This window comes from Nerophis ophidion, linkage group LG02 (assembly GCF_033978795.1).
Source record: "Nerophis ophidion isolate RoL-2023_Sa linkage group LG02, RoL_Noph_v1.0, whole genome shotgun sequence".
In the NCBI taxonomy this organism is placed as follows: Eukaryota; Metazoa; Chordata; class Actinopteri; order Syngnathiformes; family Syngnathidae; genus Nerophis; species Nerophis ophidion.
In genome coordinates, this window is record NC_084612.1 from 63,473,129 (window position 1) to 63,492,304 (window position 19,176).

The 19,176-nt window shown below is 37.2% G+C and overlaps 1 protein-coding gene across 4 annotated transcripts in view; it reads left to right on the top strand.

The window, feature by feature from the left end:
* Positions 1-19,176, top strand: part of LOC133543668 (peroxisome proliferator-activated receptor gamma-like) — a 99,525-nt gene that overhangs the window by 71,698 nt on the left and 8,651 nt on the right. For all 4 annotated transcript variants that reach the window (XM_061888363.1, XM_061888354.1, XM_061888379.1 and 1 more), the window contains 3 exons: positions 6,069-6,268; positions 18,806-18,923; positions 18,994-19,154. In XM_061888363.1, coding sequence (XP_061744347.1) covers positions 6,069-6,268; positions 18,806-18,923; positions 18,994-19,154 — 479 coding nt within the window. The remainder of the gene's footprint in view (positions 1-6,068; positions 6,269-18,805; positions 18,924-18,993; positions 19,155-19,176) is intronic.

Consider the following 19,176-nt stretch of genomic DNA (forward strand, 5'->3'; position numbering starts at 1 on the left):
ACAGGAAAAAAAAGAAAATTTAATTTTGAAACATAGTTTATCTTTAATTACGACTCTTTAAAATTCAACCCCAAAAAATGGAGAGAAAAACTAGCTAATTCAAATCTTTTTGAAAAAATTAAAAAAAGAATTTATGGAACATCATTAGTAGTTTTTCATGATTAAGATTAATTTTACAATTTTGATGACATGTTTTAAATAAGTTAAAAACCAACCTGCCTTTTGTTAAAATATATAACAAATTGGACCAAGCTATATTTCTAACAAAGACAAATAATTATTTCTTCTAGATTTTCCAGAACAAAAAATTTCTAAGAAATTCAAAAGAGTTTGAAATAAGATTTAAATTTGATTCTACAGATTTTCTAGATTTGCCAGAATATTTTTTTTAAATTTTAATGATAATAAATTTGAAGAAATATTTCACAAATACTCTTCGTCGAAAAAACAGCAGCTAAAATAAAGAATTAAATTAAAATGTATTTATTATTCTTTACAACAACAAAAAAAAATGAACATTGATTTAAATTGTCAGGAAAGAAGAAGAAGGAATTTAAAAGGTAAAAAGGTATAAGTGTTTAAAAATCCTAAAATAATTTTTAAGGTTGTATTTTTTTCTCTAAAATTGTCTTTCTGAAAGTTATAAGAAGCAAGGTAAAATAATAAATGAATTTATTTAAACATGTGAAGACCAAGTCTTTAAGATATTTTCTTGGATTTTCAAATTCTATTTGAGTTTTGTCTCTCTTAGAATTAAAAATGTCGAGCAAAGCGAGACCAGCTTGCTAGTAAATAAATAAAATTTAAAAAATAGAGGCAGCTCACTGGTAAGTGCTGCTATTTGAGCTATTTTTAGAACAGGCCAGCGGGCGACTCATCTGGTCCTTACGGGCTACCTGGTGCCCGCAGGCGTCGTGTTGGTGACCCCTGCTCTATCTGATTGTTGCCTGCTTCCTACAAACACCCCTACTCTTTAATTTAAATAAACAAACACCCGAGCTGTAATAACAGCAATTTACGCAAAAAAAAAAATGTATCCAATCCAATCGACTTTATTTATATAGCACATTTAAACAACAAAAATGTTTCGAAAGTGCTGCACAAAAATATTAGAAACAAGTTTCAGCTCCACCAATGACTGTATAAAAACAAAATAAATAAATACAAAACCAATTTAATCCAATCCAATCCACTTTATTTATATAGCACATTTAAACAACAATAACGTTTCCAAAGTGCTGCACAGCCATGTTAAAAACAATATTAAAAAAGACAATATTATGCTCCACCAATGACTGAATAAAAACAAAAAAATAAATAAATATAAAACCAATATAAAAAAAACAATATAAAAACAAATATGATTAAAAACTATTTTAAAGGGTGAAATCAGTTCAAACAGTAAAATAGAAATCAAAGTGTATAAAAAACACAGAGGACAACAGAGGACAGAGGACCACACAACTCACGTAGTGTTAAAAGCCAAAGAATAAAAGTGGGTCTTAAGACGAGACTTAAAACACTCCACTGTGGAAGCAGTTTGAACATGAGAAGGCCCTGTCTCCCCTGGTCTTAAGTCTGGTCTTGGGCACCACGAGCTGGAACTGGCTCTCGGACCTCAGAGCGCGCGCAGGAATGTAAATTTGGATGAGGTATTAGATATATTGAGGTGCCAGTCCATGTAAAGATTTAAAAACAAACAGCAATGTTTTAAAATCAATTCTAAAAAGAACAGGGAGCCAGTGCAAACGCTGAAGAATTGGGGTTATTTGCTGGCGTTTCCTGGCCCCTGTTAAAAGTCGTGCTGCCACGTTCTGGACTAACTGCAACAGGGAGAGAGCTTTTTGGCTAATGCCAGCATAAAGTGCATTGCAGTAGTCCAGGCCACTTGAAATAAAAGCATGCACGACTTGTTCAGAAAGGTTAAAAGATAAAAACAGTTTAATCTTTACTAAAAGACGAAGGTGATAAAAACACGATTTTAAAACGCCATTGACTTGTTTGTCTAGTTTAAAATCGCCGTCTATAGTGACGCCAAGGCTGGTGACTTTGGGACGCACATCATTTTGCAATGGTCCCAAGTCAGTGAGGGCCCGACCAAAAACTAAAGTTTCCTTTTTTGACTCATTCATTATTAAAAAATTCTGGGCTAACCAAGCCTTGACGTCGCATAGACAGTTAAGGCTGATTAAAAACAACTTTAAACGGTATAATCAATTAAAACAATAAATAGAAATGAAAATGTAAAAACACAGAGGACCACACGCGTAGTGTTCAAAGCCAGAGAATAAAAGTGGGTCTTAAAACGAGACTTCAAACACTCCATGCCGATATCACTTCTTCCAGCAAGTGTGTATCTGTTTCTGGCCTCATCACACATGTAATTATCCACTAACTACATGGTGTTGTTTGCAGCTCTAACTGTAGTCTTGTAATCTGCAGAAGGCCGGCTTATATCAGTCCACTTTGATCAATAATTGACATCGCCACCCCTGGCTGCATTGTCATTGTTGTGGGCTCCTTGCCCAGTTAGTTGAACCTCCTGAGAATCAGCATCCTCTGCAGTGCACATGTATTTCGTCACACAAAATATGCAAAACACAAATGTTAATAATGGAGGTCGCCGGCTCTCTTGAAGTTATTTACACTGCAAAAACTGAAATCTAATTAAGATAAGTTATCTCAAATAAGGGTGATATTTGCTTATTCTCTGTCTGATAAGATAATTCTTCTCACTAAGAAAATTTTATGTTAGTGTTTTACTTGTTTTAAGGGTTTTGGTCCTGAATTATCTCAGTAAGATATTACAGCTTGTTGCTGAGATTTTGTGACCTATATTAAGTAAAACATGCTTCAAACTAGAATATCAACTGATATAAAGCTGCGTCATTAACACTCACAAGTATAAAACTACTTTTTTAAAGTACCATATTTTTCGGACTATAAGTCGCAGTTTTTTTCATAGCATGACATATACTCCGGAGCGACTTAAGTGTGAAATTCTTAACACATTACCGTAAAATATCAAATTAAATTATTTATCTAATTCGCGGAAGAGACGAAGAAAATGTCAGCAATCGTCACACACACGACAACCAAGAGGAATTCGGCGGGAGAGGGTCATGGCAGAAGTGCATTGTGGGTCATGGAATGCTAACTGCTATATGCTATATGCTAGGGGTGGGCAATATCGCAAATTTGGGTATCGATACCGATCCGATCCGATACCGGCCAGTATCGCCGATACCGATACCGATACCTGAAGTGTCGTCATCTGATGGGGGGGGACGGGACTTCGGGGTATCGATACTTTTGAAAAACAAATTTGTACTTTTGCCTTTATTAATTGATTATGTTAATAATACAACACAGGACAACGATTTAAGTCAAAAAATTAAATATTCATTACAAAAAGTAATATCAATAGCAATAAAGTAATATAAATAAGGTGCAAACAACTACTGAACCTGGCTTGTGGCCTCAAAACACACAAACACTGAAGGTAAATAACAAAACTCTAGTTATTGAACAAAGATGTAAACATGAACACAAAACAAAAGAACTGAGAAATTCAAATAAAAAAGTAATAATATCAATTACAATAAAGTAAGTAGTGCAAATAAGGTGAAAACAAATACTAAACTTGGTTAGTCGCCTCACAACACACAAGAACTTAAGTAAAAAAGAAAACGCTAGTTATTAAACAGTTGTAAAAATGAACACAAAAGAATTGAGAAATTCTTATCGTTATTTTAGTGCAATAAAATACTTTACAGTTTACAACCAAGACATTAAGTCGCACTAGAAACGCACGCGCGTGTGTGTGCGTGTCCGGGTGAACCTCGGAGCGAATTATACTGATGTGTGTGCGCGCGAACGCACCAAGCGTCATGTTAATTGTATTTATTTTATTTTATTTTGGGTTGAAGATTAATTTTCAAAGTGTTTTTAAATCCCGTTCACGACCCATCACTAGGGAGGAGGGTGGAGTGGTGAGGAACGCTGCGCTGCGCTCACATTTTTTTAAAAATCGGAGTGATTCGCTTAATTTGGTGAAGTATCGATACCATCACACCAGTATTGATACGATACCGATACTCACCAAGTATCGATAGTATCGATACTTGGTGAGTATACTTGGTATCGATACTTCCAGCCCTACTATATGCTACTGCCGTAGCTATTAAAATGGATCATTTCATCGTTGGCGGTAACTTATAAAAACAGAAGGGCTGAACAAAAATGGCACCGAAGGAAATCATGTACTGCAGATTACAAGCTGGACGTAGTGAAACATGCAGCAGAAAACGACAAGAGGAAGCGGCGCATACCTTTGGAGTTGGCAGAGTTGTTTAGAAGCGACATTGAGGAAGAATATTTTATCGGATTTATCAATTAGGAGTGACAGATTGTTTGGTAAACGAATAGCATGTTCTATATGTTATAGTTATTTGAAAGACTTTTACCATAATATGGTAAATGGGTTGTACTTGTATAGCGCTTTTCTACCTTTAAGGTACTCAAAGCGCTTTGACACTACTTCCACATTCACCCATTCACACACACATTCACACACTGATGGAGGGAGCTGCCATGCAAGGCGCTAACCGGCACCCATCAGAAGCAAGGGTGAAGTGTCTTGCTCAAGGACACAACGGACATGACGAGGTTGGTACTAGGTGGGGATTAAACCAGGGACCCTCGGGTTGCGCACGGCCACTCTCCCACTGCTCCAATATATATATATATATATTTATATATATTTCTTCACTGTATATATTTTGTCAACCCAATGCGGTCCACGGGTCAAAACGTTTGGGGACCCCTGACCTATACAGACAAAAGAGGCCGATACAAGTCAAAATGCCAAATATCAGCGCCGATGATATCTAAATAGAAGCATATATTGATTAGTAGGTGTCAATTGGGGCCAAAGAATATGTTACGTTAACATACCAGGCACGTTCTCCGTTGGTTATTTATGCGTCGGAATAAGCGGTAGAAAATGGATGGATGGATGGATGGATAACGTACACTTATTCAGCCTGTTGTTCACTATTCTTTATTTATTTTAAATTGCCTTTCAAATGTCTATTCTTGGTGTTGGGTTTTATCAAATAAATTTACCACGAAAATGCGACTTATACTGCAGTGGGACGTATATATGTTTTTTTCCTTCTTTATTATGAATTTTCGGCAGGTGCGACGTATACTCCGGAGTGATTTATAATCCGAAAAATACGGTTGTAATTTCTTACTTCAAGCATGAAAAAAAAAAATCATGAGGGCGAGCGCATATCATTAAGATAATGGCACTAGCATTTACTTAATTTAAGAATATTTTTCAACATATTGAGCAAAAAGGTCTCTTTTTTTCTACCAATAAAAGTGCACTTATTAGTGAGAATATACTTATTTCAAGGTATTTTTGGGTTCATTGAGGTGAGGTAATTTTACTTGTTTTGGAAAGTCTTGACAAGCCGAATTTTCTTGTTCTATTGGCAGATAATTTTGCTTAGTTCAAATGAAATACCCCTAATTTTTTTTTTTTTCTTGTTTTTGAACACTGACTTTTTGCAGTGGTATTAATTCTTTAAAAGTGGGCTTCTGGCTCTCACACACACACAGAAGTGATTAGCATGAATGGATAGCGCATTCGTGGCGTCACTGCGTCTGAATGATAAATATGCATCATCAAAAGCCTTTTATTTTCCCATGAGTGTGCAAAGTAAAAAACATAAACAGACAACAAATAACAATTTTCTAATTGCCCCATATGACACACCTCTTTACATGTCTTTTTTTACGACGTGTTGCTGTTAGTAGATTTTCCCTAGTCACTAAATGACAGTTACAACAATTAAAAAAGTGGTCCGGGCGCATTTCTGTTGTTAATTTAACGATGTTGTAATGGCTGAAGTAATGACGAGTCATTACCACAACATGTTAGAAGTACTCGCTTTTCATCTTTTGTGAGGGTTGATGAAAGCTGAAGATGAAAGCTGAGTAAGGTGTCGCCAAAACTGCTCGTGTGTGTGTGTTCATTGTTTGTTTGTGTCATCTCCCAGCTATTCGCTTTGGCCGGATGCCGCAGGCGGAAAAAGAGAAACTTCTAGCGGAGTTCTCATCGGACATTGAGCACATTCATCCGGAGGCAGCAGATCTGAGGGCCTTGGCCAAACATTTGTATGAAGCCTATCTGAAGTACTTCCCCCTCACCAAGGCCAAGGCCAGGGCCATCCTCTCTGGCAAGACCGGAGACAATGCAGTAAGAAGCACTACGTTGCGTTACTGTTTTTTTTTTTTTTTTTGCTGCTTTGCTTTTACACATCGGTTTACATTCATAATGCAAATCCAATGAATCTGTTCCAGACTGATTGAAACTTTTATTAGTAGATTGCACAGTACAGTACATATTCCGTACAATGGACTACGGTTGCACCCGAATAAGTTTTTCAACTTGTTTAAGTAGGGGTCCACGTTAATGAATTCATGGTAACAAGACACACACACACACATATTAACACAACATATTTCATAGCGAATAAATATTGTTGTTAAAGCAGAAAATCTATGTAAAATATACAAAACCCAAAACCAGGGAAGTCAGCACGTTGTGTGAATGGTAAATAAAAACAGAATACTATTATTTGCAATTCCTTTTTAACTTATATTCAGTAGAATCGACTGCACAAACAATATACTGAGGAACATTTGTATTGCAAATAATCATTAACCTAGAATTTAATGGCAGCCACTCACGCCAAAAAAAAGTTGGCATTTACTTATATGACACAATCCAAACAACCTTCTCTAGTCATGGGAAAAAAATTAACGAAATGCAACTAACATGAAGATCAACACACATGGTCACACTTAATACAACCTGCTCACTGATCATTGCGGATATAATGAAAACAACATAAAAAAATGACACCCATCTAAATCCACTCTATTGCATGGTAGGAAAATTGTAAAACACTCTCTCCCATGTTTGGCGCATTTTAGCTGTTTGATATTTCTGACTGATTACAAAACTTTAAGAAGGTTGTCACGGAAGTAAACATAGTAGGAGTCAAACTTTCACATGATCCTAATATCTAATTATATATCCATCGTGAAAATTATATATCCATTATATCAATATAACAGTACACACACACACACACGTATATATATTTATATATATATATATATTTTTTTTTTTTTTTTTTTTTTTTTTTTTTTGCAAATAATCATTAACTTAGAATTTATTGGCAGCAATGCATTGGAAAAACTTTGGCACAGGGGCATTGTTACCACTGTGTTACATGGCGTTTCCTTTTAACAACACTCAGTAAACCTTTGGGAAATGAGGAGACCAATTTTTGAAGCTTTTTTCAGGTGGAATTCTTTCCCATTCTTGTTTGATGTATAGCTTAAGTTGTTCAATAGTCCAGGGTCTCCATTGCTGTATTTTAGGCTTCATAATGCGCCACACATGTTCAATGGGAGATAGGTCTGGACTACAAGCCAGCCAGTCTAGTACCCGTACTCTTTTACGATGAAGCCACGCTGTTGTAACACATTGTATTGTCTTGCTGAAATAAGCAGGGGCGTCAATGAAAAAGACGTTGCTTGGATGGCAACATATGTTGCTCCAAAACCTGTATGTACCTTTCAGAATTAATGGTGCCTCCCTTTTTACTGAGGAATTTGTGAAACTGAAACAATACAAAAAGAATGCCATTTTTAGTTAATTATACTAGTTTGCATATTAGTGAATTATATTTATATAGCAGTTTTCTATAGTGACTCAAAGCGCTTTTACATAGTGAAACCCAACATCTCAGTTACTTTTAAACCAGTGTGGGTGGCACTGGGAGCAGGTGGGTAAAGTGTCTTGCTCAAGGACACAAGGGCAGTGACTAGGATGGCGGGCATCACACATGGGACAGTTTAGTGAATATCATTAGTTTTAGTTATTTTGTAAAACTTATAAACGTTGCTTGGAGTGATGAATAACGAATCCATATGAGTAAAAACGCTACAGATGACTCAAAGACGGAACGGCACTTCCGAGTTAAATCACCAAATAGAAGGAAACACTGTAGGCGTTCACCCTGCACCACCTCCAGTGAGCAAACTCAACCAAAAGATGACACCATAGCACAAAGATATGACACACTTTTTCAATGTCTCAGCTTGTGTTTAGTGAAAACTATTCGAATTATGGCCGTTAGAGAAGAAAAATCCATAAATTAGCTGCACTGTTTTATAAGCCGCTGGATTCAAAGCATAGGAAAAAAGTTACAGGTTATAGAATAAAATAGAATTGAAAGTACTTTATTAATCCCTGGAGGAAATTCAGCACCACAGTTCGCTCACAATAGACAATAAACACTCAGGTATTTTTTTACATGTGAATAATATAAATACAGTCTATTATACAGCATTATTCACATGTGAAAAATATAAATACAGTCTATTATACAGCATTATTCATATGTGAATAATATAAATACAGTCTTTTATACAGCATTATTCACATGTGAATACTATTAATACAGTATATTATACAGCATTATTCACATGTGAATAATATATATACAGTCTATTATACAGCATTATTCACATTTGAATAATATAAATACAGTCTATTATACAGCATTATTCACATTTGAATAATATAAATACAGTCTATTATACAGCATTATTCACAAGTGAATAATATAAATACAGTCTATTATACAGCATTATTCAATTGTGAATAATATAAACACAGTCTATTATACAGCATTATTCACATGTGAATAATATATATACAGACTATTATACAGCATTATTCACATGTGAATAATATATATACAGTCTATTATACAGCATTATTCATTTGTGAATAATATAAACACAGTCTATTATACAGAATTATTCACATGTGAATAATATAAATACAGTCTATTATACAGAATTATTCACATGTGAATAATATAAATACAGTCTATTATACAGCATTATTCACAAGTGAATAATATAAATACAGTCTATTATACAGCATTATTCACATGTGAATGATATGAATACAGTCTATTATACAGAATTATTCACATGTGAATAATATATATACAGACTATTATACAGCATTATTCACTTGTGAATAAAATAAATACAGACTATTATACAGCATTATTCACTTGTGAATAATATAAATACAGCCTATTATACAGCATTATTCACATGTGAATAATATATATACAGTCTATTATACAGCATTATTCATATGTGAATAATATAAATACATTATACATTTACAGTACATGTACAGTCAAAAGGAACACATGCATCATACAGTGTGATGGCTGTCGGTACGAAGGACTTCCTGTGTCGTTCCGTGTTGCATTTTGGGATTTTGCATTATGGTCTGGAATACTTAAAATAAGTGTCATTATGTGTAACATACCTGTAATATCCGCAAATATTCTTGACTGTATCCACTTAGAAAATGTACTTCATACCTAAAGCATAAATCGTAGTGTTACATTGACACGGAAGAAGTCGAGCGACTGGTTTGTGCATGTCCCGGCTCTCGGATTTCAGTGGTCACGCTACATCTAACAAGAATCATGGCTCCTTGCTAATCTTCATCATTCATCTCAATCCAAATGTCACAGCCAATTATTCAGCCATGGCTTTCCTTGACCTACGAGTGTTTGTGTAGCCCTCGCAAACAAAGCAAAAATGTGAAGCGTTACATCGGTATGGTGTCTTGTCTTGCAACATGATGTCAAGTCAGGGGAGGTGTTTCATGGATCAGAATAACCCAGCAACGATTTCTCCATACTGATGAAGTTATGTAGCAATGATGCAGTTTTTGGATGATAATAGTACTTTAAAGCTTTATAGTTTTATTGCACTGAAGTAATAATGTCTCAATGACAATTTGTGCAGTAATATAATAGGCTTTTCAGTACTGTTGTAGAAATGTAGCAATCACTACTTATTACTTTTGTGACAACATAGCACTGACTTCTGATTAAGTTTGTTTAATTTTTCTCTCAACTACTGGTTTAGTACTGCAAATAATCTGAATAGATCATTCCCCAAGAGTGGTACTTTTGGTGTGATGTAGTCGCAGACGGCCAAAGGCCTGATCTACTACTGTTCAATGATCCCAAATAACAGGCATTAAAAGGGAACATTATCACAATTTCTGAAGGGTTAAAACCAATAAAAATCAGTTCCCAGTGGCTTATTTTATTTTTCTAAGTTTTTCTCAAAATTTTACCCATGACGCAATATCCCGAAAAACGGCTTCAAAGTGTCTGATTCTAACCGTCGTTATGTCCACCCGTCTATCATCCTGTGACGTCACTGCGTGATCATGCAGAAACAAACATGGCGGATAGCACAAAAAGGTATAGCGATATTAGCTCGGATTCAGACCCGGATTTCAGTGCCGTAAGCGATTCAACAGATTACGCATGAATTGAAACGGATGGTTGGAGTGTGGAGGCAGGCAGCCAAAACGAAATTGAAGAAAAAACTGAAGCTATTGAGCGATATCACGACAGACAGCGGCACGGGAAGAAGCGAGGACAAATTCGGCGATCGCCTTCTAACCAACGATTGGTATGTGTTTGTTTGGCATTAAGTGTGGGTGGGGGGAAAGGCTGGATGCAAATATAGCTACAAATGAGGCATAATGATGCAATATGTACATACAGCTAGCCTAAATAGCATGTTAGCATCGATTAGCTTGCAGTCATGCCGTGAACAAATATGTCTGATTAGCACACTCCACATAAGTCAATAACATCAACAAAACTCACCTTTGTGCATGCAAGCACAACGTTATAAGTTTGGTGGACAAAATGAGTCACAAAAATAATTAACATAAATCATATCCAGGGGGTTTAGCTCGCTCGTCTACGGGAAGAGACTGCCGTCGTCCCTGAATAGCTCGCACTCGGGCAGATTCAGTGGTGGTGTATTTTCCAATATTGCAGATTTCTTTGACTTTATCGTTGGAAATGCATCTGCTTTGAGTGTCGCAGGATATCCAGACATTCTTGTGTGGATATCGGAAAAATAACAGCTGATTTGACGTTGTGCGTGTAATAAGATTGAGAAAACGGCGGATTGCTTCATGTTGTGACGTCATAAGTGAAAGGTCATCACTCGACAGGCTATCAATTGAAAGGAGTTTAAATCGTCAAATTCACCCTTTTAGAGTTCGGAAATCGGTTAAAAAAACATATGGACTTTTTTCTGCAACATCAAGGTATATATTGACGCTTACATAGGTCTGGTGATAATGTTCCCCTTTAAATATCCTGTGCACACTATAAAATTATGTGTGCTATTAATGGGCGATACCAGATACTTCGGCTCTGATATTGATTCTCAAATCAAAATGCTGCTACTTTTAATCATTTAGTCATTTGAAGGAATGTGTATCATTAACAGGAACACAGTGTTAAAAAGTAACTAAACTTGTGAATGAGGCAACGTGTCAATGTTGAATGCTTCTGTTTACAACATGTTCAGTATTTTAACGTTAACATGTTTATGTAATTGAATTGTGACTTACTTTTCATTCTAATAGTAGTTCTTATTTATCCATTTACTGTAATGCTTGTATTATGTTTTTTTCCCTTTTGTTATTCTTAGAAACACAATTTTTGTGTAATTTGTCCTGTTTTTCTTGTCCACTACCTTAATATACTTTAGAGTTTGAAATATATAATATTAAATAATAATGATAAACCCATCCATCCATCCATTTTTACCGCTTGTCCTGATAAACCATATATAATAATAAATAACAAAATTAAAAATGCTAATAATAATAACAAATTCTATGATTAATACTATATGATGAATAATATATTATAAATAATAACAATATTTAAATAACTGTATTCTTCATGCTATGTTACACTACATTTTTAAGATACTAGATGAGGTAATTCCTGAAGGAATTGCGTGTGAATGCTCCAATGCTGACCTTGAACTGAAATTGGTATTTTATAATTGTAGAAGTAGAGCAAACAATTCCCAAACAGGCTGAATATTTTGAAGTTGGCATTTTTGAAGTTGGAATCAGATGAAAAATGTGGGAGTCGTGGATCTTTGAAGAATTGATAGAGTTAGGATTTGGGAATTTCCCCAAAATTTGGGAATTTCGGGAAAAGCAGGATTTTTTTTCAAAAATGGTAAAAAAAAAATCTTGAATGAGTTGAAATGATTGGTGTTGGAATTTTTCAAATGGGTCGAGAAATGTTGAAGTAGTAAAATTATTAATTCATAAAATGGTTTTAAGGAATTCCTGGAATTTCGGGAAAACCGGAAATGTTTCCAGTTCGGAAAACGACTTAGTTTTTTGTCCTGATTAAGAGGAATGTGTGGACGGTAGAACTGTTGAAGTGGGTTGAAAAATGTGGAAGGAGTAGTCGTCAGAAAAAATCGTCAAAAGAGGGTTTGAAAAAACAGGAGTTCTAGGAATTCCTGGAATGGTTTTTAACTTGGAAAACTAATATTTTGAATGTCCAGGATGAGTGGAATACGTTGTAGGTGGAATGGTTTTAATCGGTTAAAAAATGTGGAAATGGTGGAAATTTGAAAAATGGCCAATTCATTTTGAACAGGAAAAATGTCCCGGAAAACTTGAAATTTTGGGAAAAGCGAGACTTTTTTAGAAAATGGTAAAAAAAAAAAACTGGAATGGTCTGAATTAGTTGAAATGGTTGGTGTTGGAATTTTTCAAATCGGTCGAGAAATCTTGGAATAGTAACAATTTTAATTGACAAATGGTAATAAGGTATACCGGGAAAACCAGGAATTTTTCGAGTTAAAAAAAACTTTGTTTTTTGCTCTAATTAAGAGGACTGTTTGGACGGTTGAACAGTTGAAGTGGGTTGAAAAATGTAGGAGTAGTCGCCAGAAAAAAGGGTCAAAAAAAGGGTTTGAAAAAACAAGAATTTTAGGAATTCCTGGAATTTGTTTTAAATTGGAAAAATAATAGTTTGAATGTCCAGGATGGTGGAATGTGTTGAAGGTAGAACGGTTTTAACCGGTTGAAAAATGTGGAAATGGTGAAAGTTTGAAAAATGTCTATTTAATTTTAAATGGGAAAAATGTCCCGGAAAATCGGGGATTCCGGGAAATCTGGGAATTTTGTCAAGGGAAAGCCTGTGATTCCTTAATAGGCTGAACAGTTTGAAGTTGGAACAGTTTGGATCGGGTAAAAAATGTTGAAGGTAGAACGCGGAGAAGAAGAAGAAGAAGAAGAAGATGAATAAATAGATTAATTTTGGTCTAGAAAACCATATGTATGAATGTTTGGAGCATTCACACAATTATACATAACTCATATACAACTATTGTAGCAGACACATTAAGTACATTTGCACAAATTATTGATATCTGATCAGTATCGCCGATACCAGCCTGATTTTTACTCAGTATTGGATAGAAAATTAGTTGTATCGCAAATCAATACTACCACAACTGCCCATGCAATTAATTACCAGTTCAAAAAGGGTGCATACAGCCCTATTTAAATGAAAAACCCAAAACAAGTTTGATACCCTTTCCTCAAGTCATTCAGCAGCTCTAAGTTGCTGGATAGATATGTCTAATGTTTTTTTTTATATTTGACAGTCCAAATATGTTGACACACAACCGAAGGATTATCTCTCTATTGTCTGTCATTGTAGTGACTGCTTCTACTGTATCTCGCCACAATGATTGCCGCCATTTGTGCATAACTGTGCCAGTTTGCACGTACCTTACGGTTGAATAAGTCACATTGCGTAAGCTAAATGGTTATTTTGCATCTCCTGCTGCCAGTATTATGGGCGTCCTTGCTAATCTGCATATATTCTGCATTTGCATGAAGACGAAGGCACTCAATGGCTTGTGTTCGATATTTGCTCATTTAAAGGCCTACTGAAATGAGATTTTCTTATTTAAACCTACTGAAATGAGATTTTCTTATTCAAACGGGGATAGCAGGTCCATTCTATGTGTCATACTTGATCATTTTGCGATATTGCCATATTTTTGCTGAAAGGATTTAGTGGAGAACATCGACGATAAAGTTTGCAACTTTTGGTCGCTAATAAAAAAGACTTGCCTGTACCGGAAGTAGCAGACGATGTGCGCGTGACGTCACGGGTTGTAGGGCTCCTCACATCCTCACATTGTTTATAATCATGGCCACCAGCAGCGAGAGCGATTCGGACCGAGAAAGCGACAATTTCCCCATTAATTTGAGCGAGTATGAAAGATTCATGGATAAGGAAAGTTAGAGTGAAGCACTAGAAGAAGAAAAAAAAAGGCGACGGCAGTGGGAGCGATTCAGATGTTATTAAACACATTTACTAGGATAATTCTGGAAAATCCCTTATCTGCTTATTGTGTTACTATATTGGGGCGGCATAGCTCGGTTGGTAGAGCGGCCGTGCCAGCAACTTGAAGGTTGCAGGTTCGATTCCCGCGTCCGTCATCCTAGTCACTGCCGTTGTGTCCTTGGGCAAGACACTTTACCCACCTGCTTCCAGTGCCACCCACACTGGTTTAAATGTAACTTATATATTGGGTTTCACTATGTAAATCGCTTTGAGTCACTAGAGAAAAGCGCAATATAAATATAATTCACTTAACTTCACTAGTGTTTTAGTGAGATTATATGGTCGTACCTGAAAGTCGGAGGGTTGCAGTGACCGCTAGTGTCTCTGAGGGAAGCCATATGGAGGAGACAAGAAAGTTACAGCTGCCTTTTTGACAGCTGCTGCAGGAGGACGCAAATACCGCTTAAGTCTCCGGTAAGAGCCGACTTAATATCACAATTTTCTCATCCAAAAACTTGCTGGTCGGTAAACATGTTCGTTTGACCGCTCTGTTCCATATTAAAGCTTCACAAAAAAACAAAGAAACACTGGCTGTGTTTCGGTTGCTAAAGGCAGCTGCAATCCCCCGCTTTCCACCAACAGCATTCTTCTTTGACGTCTCCATTATTAATTGAACAAATTGCAAAAGATTCAGCAACACAGATGTCCAAAATACCGTGTAATTATGCGATTAAAGCGGACTACTTTTAGCCGTGAGTGGTGCTGGGCTAAAATGTCCACTCCAACCAATAACGTCGCAAGCACGCGTCAACATTCCGCAAAGTTTTCAACAGGATACCTCGCGGGAAATTCAAAATTGCAATTTAGTAAACTAAACCGGCCGTATTGGCATGTGTTGCAATGTTAATATTTCATCATTGATGTATAAAATATCAGACTGCGTGGTCGGTAGTAGTGGCTTTCAGTAGGCCTTTAAGAGATGCAATCCTCGGCGCGCAAACTTAGTAGATCTTTTGCACATGCTATCACTTTTGCACATGTTTTATTTCAAGCTCCAAGAGCAGTACTGTCTGGTATGTAGTAGCAAAGGTGTAGTAAAAAGCCTTGTTATCTGCATCTGAGTAAAGTGGCGGTGGTTCAAGGCTCTTCAGTGAGTTTGTTTTGACTGTTCCTGAGTGTTCCTGCGAGATAGCAGACAAATCATTGAGTTTGTTACCCCGTTTTTCTCTAAACCGCTGAAAACTTGCTAAAACAAAGCAAAAGGTGTTATCAATGCGAGTGGATGTTTGGGCATCTTTTAAAACGCACACGTGTGCTTTTTTTTTTGGTTGTTTTGCCGTAACCTCCCTTTACCAGATTGCAGCGGCGGGCATTGCATTTCTCACCTCAATAGTGTACAAAGAAGGCTGTTTTCCGGAGCATTTATAAACCAATAAATCAGCAATTAAAACATATCTCTATGTGGTACTGTCAAAATTACAATAACTGTAGAAACATATCAAACGTGAAAAAATTTAAGATATAAAATACTCCAGCCATGCTTAAGTGTCTAATTGCTACCTTAAAGTCCTACTGAAACCCACTACTACCCACCACGCAGTCTGATAGTTTATATATCAATGATGAAATATTAACATTGCAACACATGCCAATATGGCCTTTTTAGTTGACTAAATTGCAATTTTAAATTTCCCGCGAAGTGTCGTGTTGAAAACGTCGCGGTATGATGACGCGTGCGTTTGACGTCACCGGTGGTAGCGGACATTATTTTCCGGCCCGATCCAAGCTATAAGTAGTCTGCTTTAATCGCATAATTACACAGTATTCTAAACATCTGTGTTGCTGAATCTTTTGCAATTTGTTCAATTAATAATGGAGAAGTCAAAGAAGAAAGATGTAGGTGGGAAGCTTTTAGCCTTCAGCCACACAAACACAGACGGTGTTTCCTTGTTTACATTCCCGAAGGTGAGAGTTTTACTATGGATCAGAGCGGTCAAGCGGACATGGTTCCCGACCACATGTCAACCGGCAGGTTTCGGTGAGGAAATTGTGGTAATAAGTCGGCTCTTACCGTAGACATGAGCGGAGCTTGCGTCCTCCTGCAGCTGCGTGGCTTCCCTCAGAGACACTGGCGGTCACCACACCCATGGCTACACCCCTCTGACTTTCAGGTACCAAATAATTTCACTAAAACACTAGTAACACAATAAGCAGATAAGGGATTTTCCAGAATTATCCTAGTAAATGTGTCTAATAATATCTAAATCGCTCCCACTGCCCTCGCCTTTTTTATTTATTTTGCTTTATTTATTTATTTTTCTAGTCCTTCACTCTCACTATCCTCATCCACGAATCTTTCATCCTTGCTCAAATTAATGGGGAAATGATCGCTTTCTCAGTCCAAATCGTTCTAGCTGCTGGTGGCCATGATTGTAAACAATGTGAGAATGTGAGGAGCTCTACAACCAGTGACGTCACGCGCACATCGTCTGCTACTTCCGGTACAGGCCAAGCTTTTTTATTAGCGACCAAAAGTTGCGAACTTTATCGTTGATGTTCTCTACGAAATCATTTCAGCAAAAATATGGCAATATCGCAAAATGATCAAGTATGACACATAGAATGGACCTGCTATCCCCGTTTGAATAAGAAAATCTCATTTCAGTAGGCCTTTAAACAGGTGTGCAGGCTAATTTGGGAACAGGTGGGTGCCATGATTGGGTATAAAAACAGCTTCCCAAAAAGTGCTCGGTCTTTCACAAGAAAGGATGGAGCGAGGTACACCCCTTTGTCCACGACTGTGTGAGCAAGTAGTCAAACAGTTTAAGAAGAATGTTTCACAAAGTGCAATTGCAAGAAATTTAGGCATTTCAACATCTACGGTCCATGATATCATCAAAAGGTTCAGAGAATCTGGAGAAATCACTCCACCAACATTGAATGATCGTGACCTCCGATCCCTCAGACGGCAAGGTATCAAAAACCGACATCAATCTCTAAAATATATCACCACATGGGCTCAGGAACACTTCAGAAAACCACTGTCACTAAATACAGTTTGTCGCTACATCTGTAAGTGCAAGTTAAAGCTCTACCATGCAAAGCGAAAGCCATTTATCAACAACATCCAGAAACGCCGCCGGCTCCTCTGGGCCCGAGTTTATTTAAGATGGACTGATACAAAGTGGAAAAGTGTTCTCTGGTCTGATGAGTCCACATTTCAAATTGTTTTTGGAAATTCCCGACATCGTGTCATCCGGACCAAAGGGGAAGCGAACCATCCAGACTGTTATCGACGCAAAGCTCAAAAGCCAGCATCTGTGATGGTATGGCCATGCGTTGGTGCCCAAGGCATGGGTAACTTACACATCTGTAAAGGCCCCATTAATGCTGAAAGGTACATACAGGTTTTAGAACAACATAAGCTGCCATCCAAGCGCCGTCCTTTTCATGGACGCCACTGCTTATTTCAGCAAGACAATGCCAAGCCACATTCAGCACGTGTTACAACAGCGTGGCTTCGTAAAATAAGAGTGCGGGTGTTTCCCTGGCCCGCCTGCAGTCCAGACCTGTCTCCCATTGAAAATGTGTGGCGCATTAATGATTGATTGATTGATTGATACTTTTATTAGTAGATTGCACAGTTCAGTACATATTCCGTACAATTGACCACTAAATGGTAACACCCGAATAAGTTTTTCAACTTGTTTAAGTCGGGGTCCACGTTAATCAATTCATGGTAAAGTGAAGTGTAAAGTACGACAGCGCAGACCCCGGACTGTTGAACGACTGAAGCGCTACATAAAACAAGAATGGGAAAGAATTCCACTTTCAAAGCTTCAACAATTAGTTTCCTCAGTTCCCAAACGTTTATTGAGTGTTGTTAAAAGAAAAGTTGATGTAACACAGTGGTGAACATGCCCTTTCCCAACTACTTCGGCACATGTTGCAGCCATGAAATTCTTAGTTAATTATTTTTTGCAAAAAAAAAAATTCAGTTTATGAGTTTGAACATTCAATATCTTGTCTTTATAGTGCATTCAATTGAATATGGGTTGAAAAGGATTCGCAAATCATTGTATTTCGTTTATATTTACATCTAACTCGATTTCCCAACTCATATGCTTAAACGACCATCGTGTGTGTGTGGACAAGGATAAGGTTAGGTGAGATTTACCCTGGATTAGTGTAGAAGGGGCTTCAGGCAGATTTCATAAAGCCTAGCAAAACATGCTTGCTGAATTCTGATTGGTTAAACGCTCTAACGTAAAAACAGCAACACTGGAGAATATGACATGAAGAGAATATGATGAATATTTTAGCTAAAGTCAACAAAAATAAATCAAATACATAAAATAAAGAAATGTAACCTTAGTCAATTTATGACCATGATTTATGCAGAGAAGACCTTGCTGCCCCTGATGGCCCACCACTGCCCGATTAACAATTCCCTCGCTTCTTCTATCCTGCAGCCTTTTGTCATCCATGACATGAAGTCTCTGATGGAGGGCGAGCAGTTCATTAACTGCAAGCAGATGCCCATCCAGGAACACCAGCAACATACCTCTGTCTTCTCCGCCTCAAACGGAGGTGAGTGACGACCAAAACGATCCGCCTTCCCAGCTGCCAATGAATTTTTACGAGCCCATCTCATTCCCAGGCGCAATTCCGGGGTCGGAGTACGGCATTGTGGGAATGACAAGCGCCCTCGAGCTGCGTTTCTTCCACAGCTGTCAGTCGCGCTCGGCTGAAGCTGTGAGAGAAGTGACAGAGTTCGCCAAGAGCATCCCGGGATTCATCGACCTGGATCTCAATGATCAGGTGAGATGCTCCTCTCTGACAT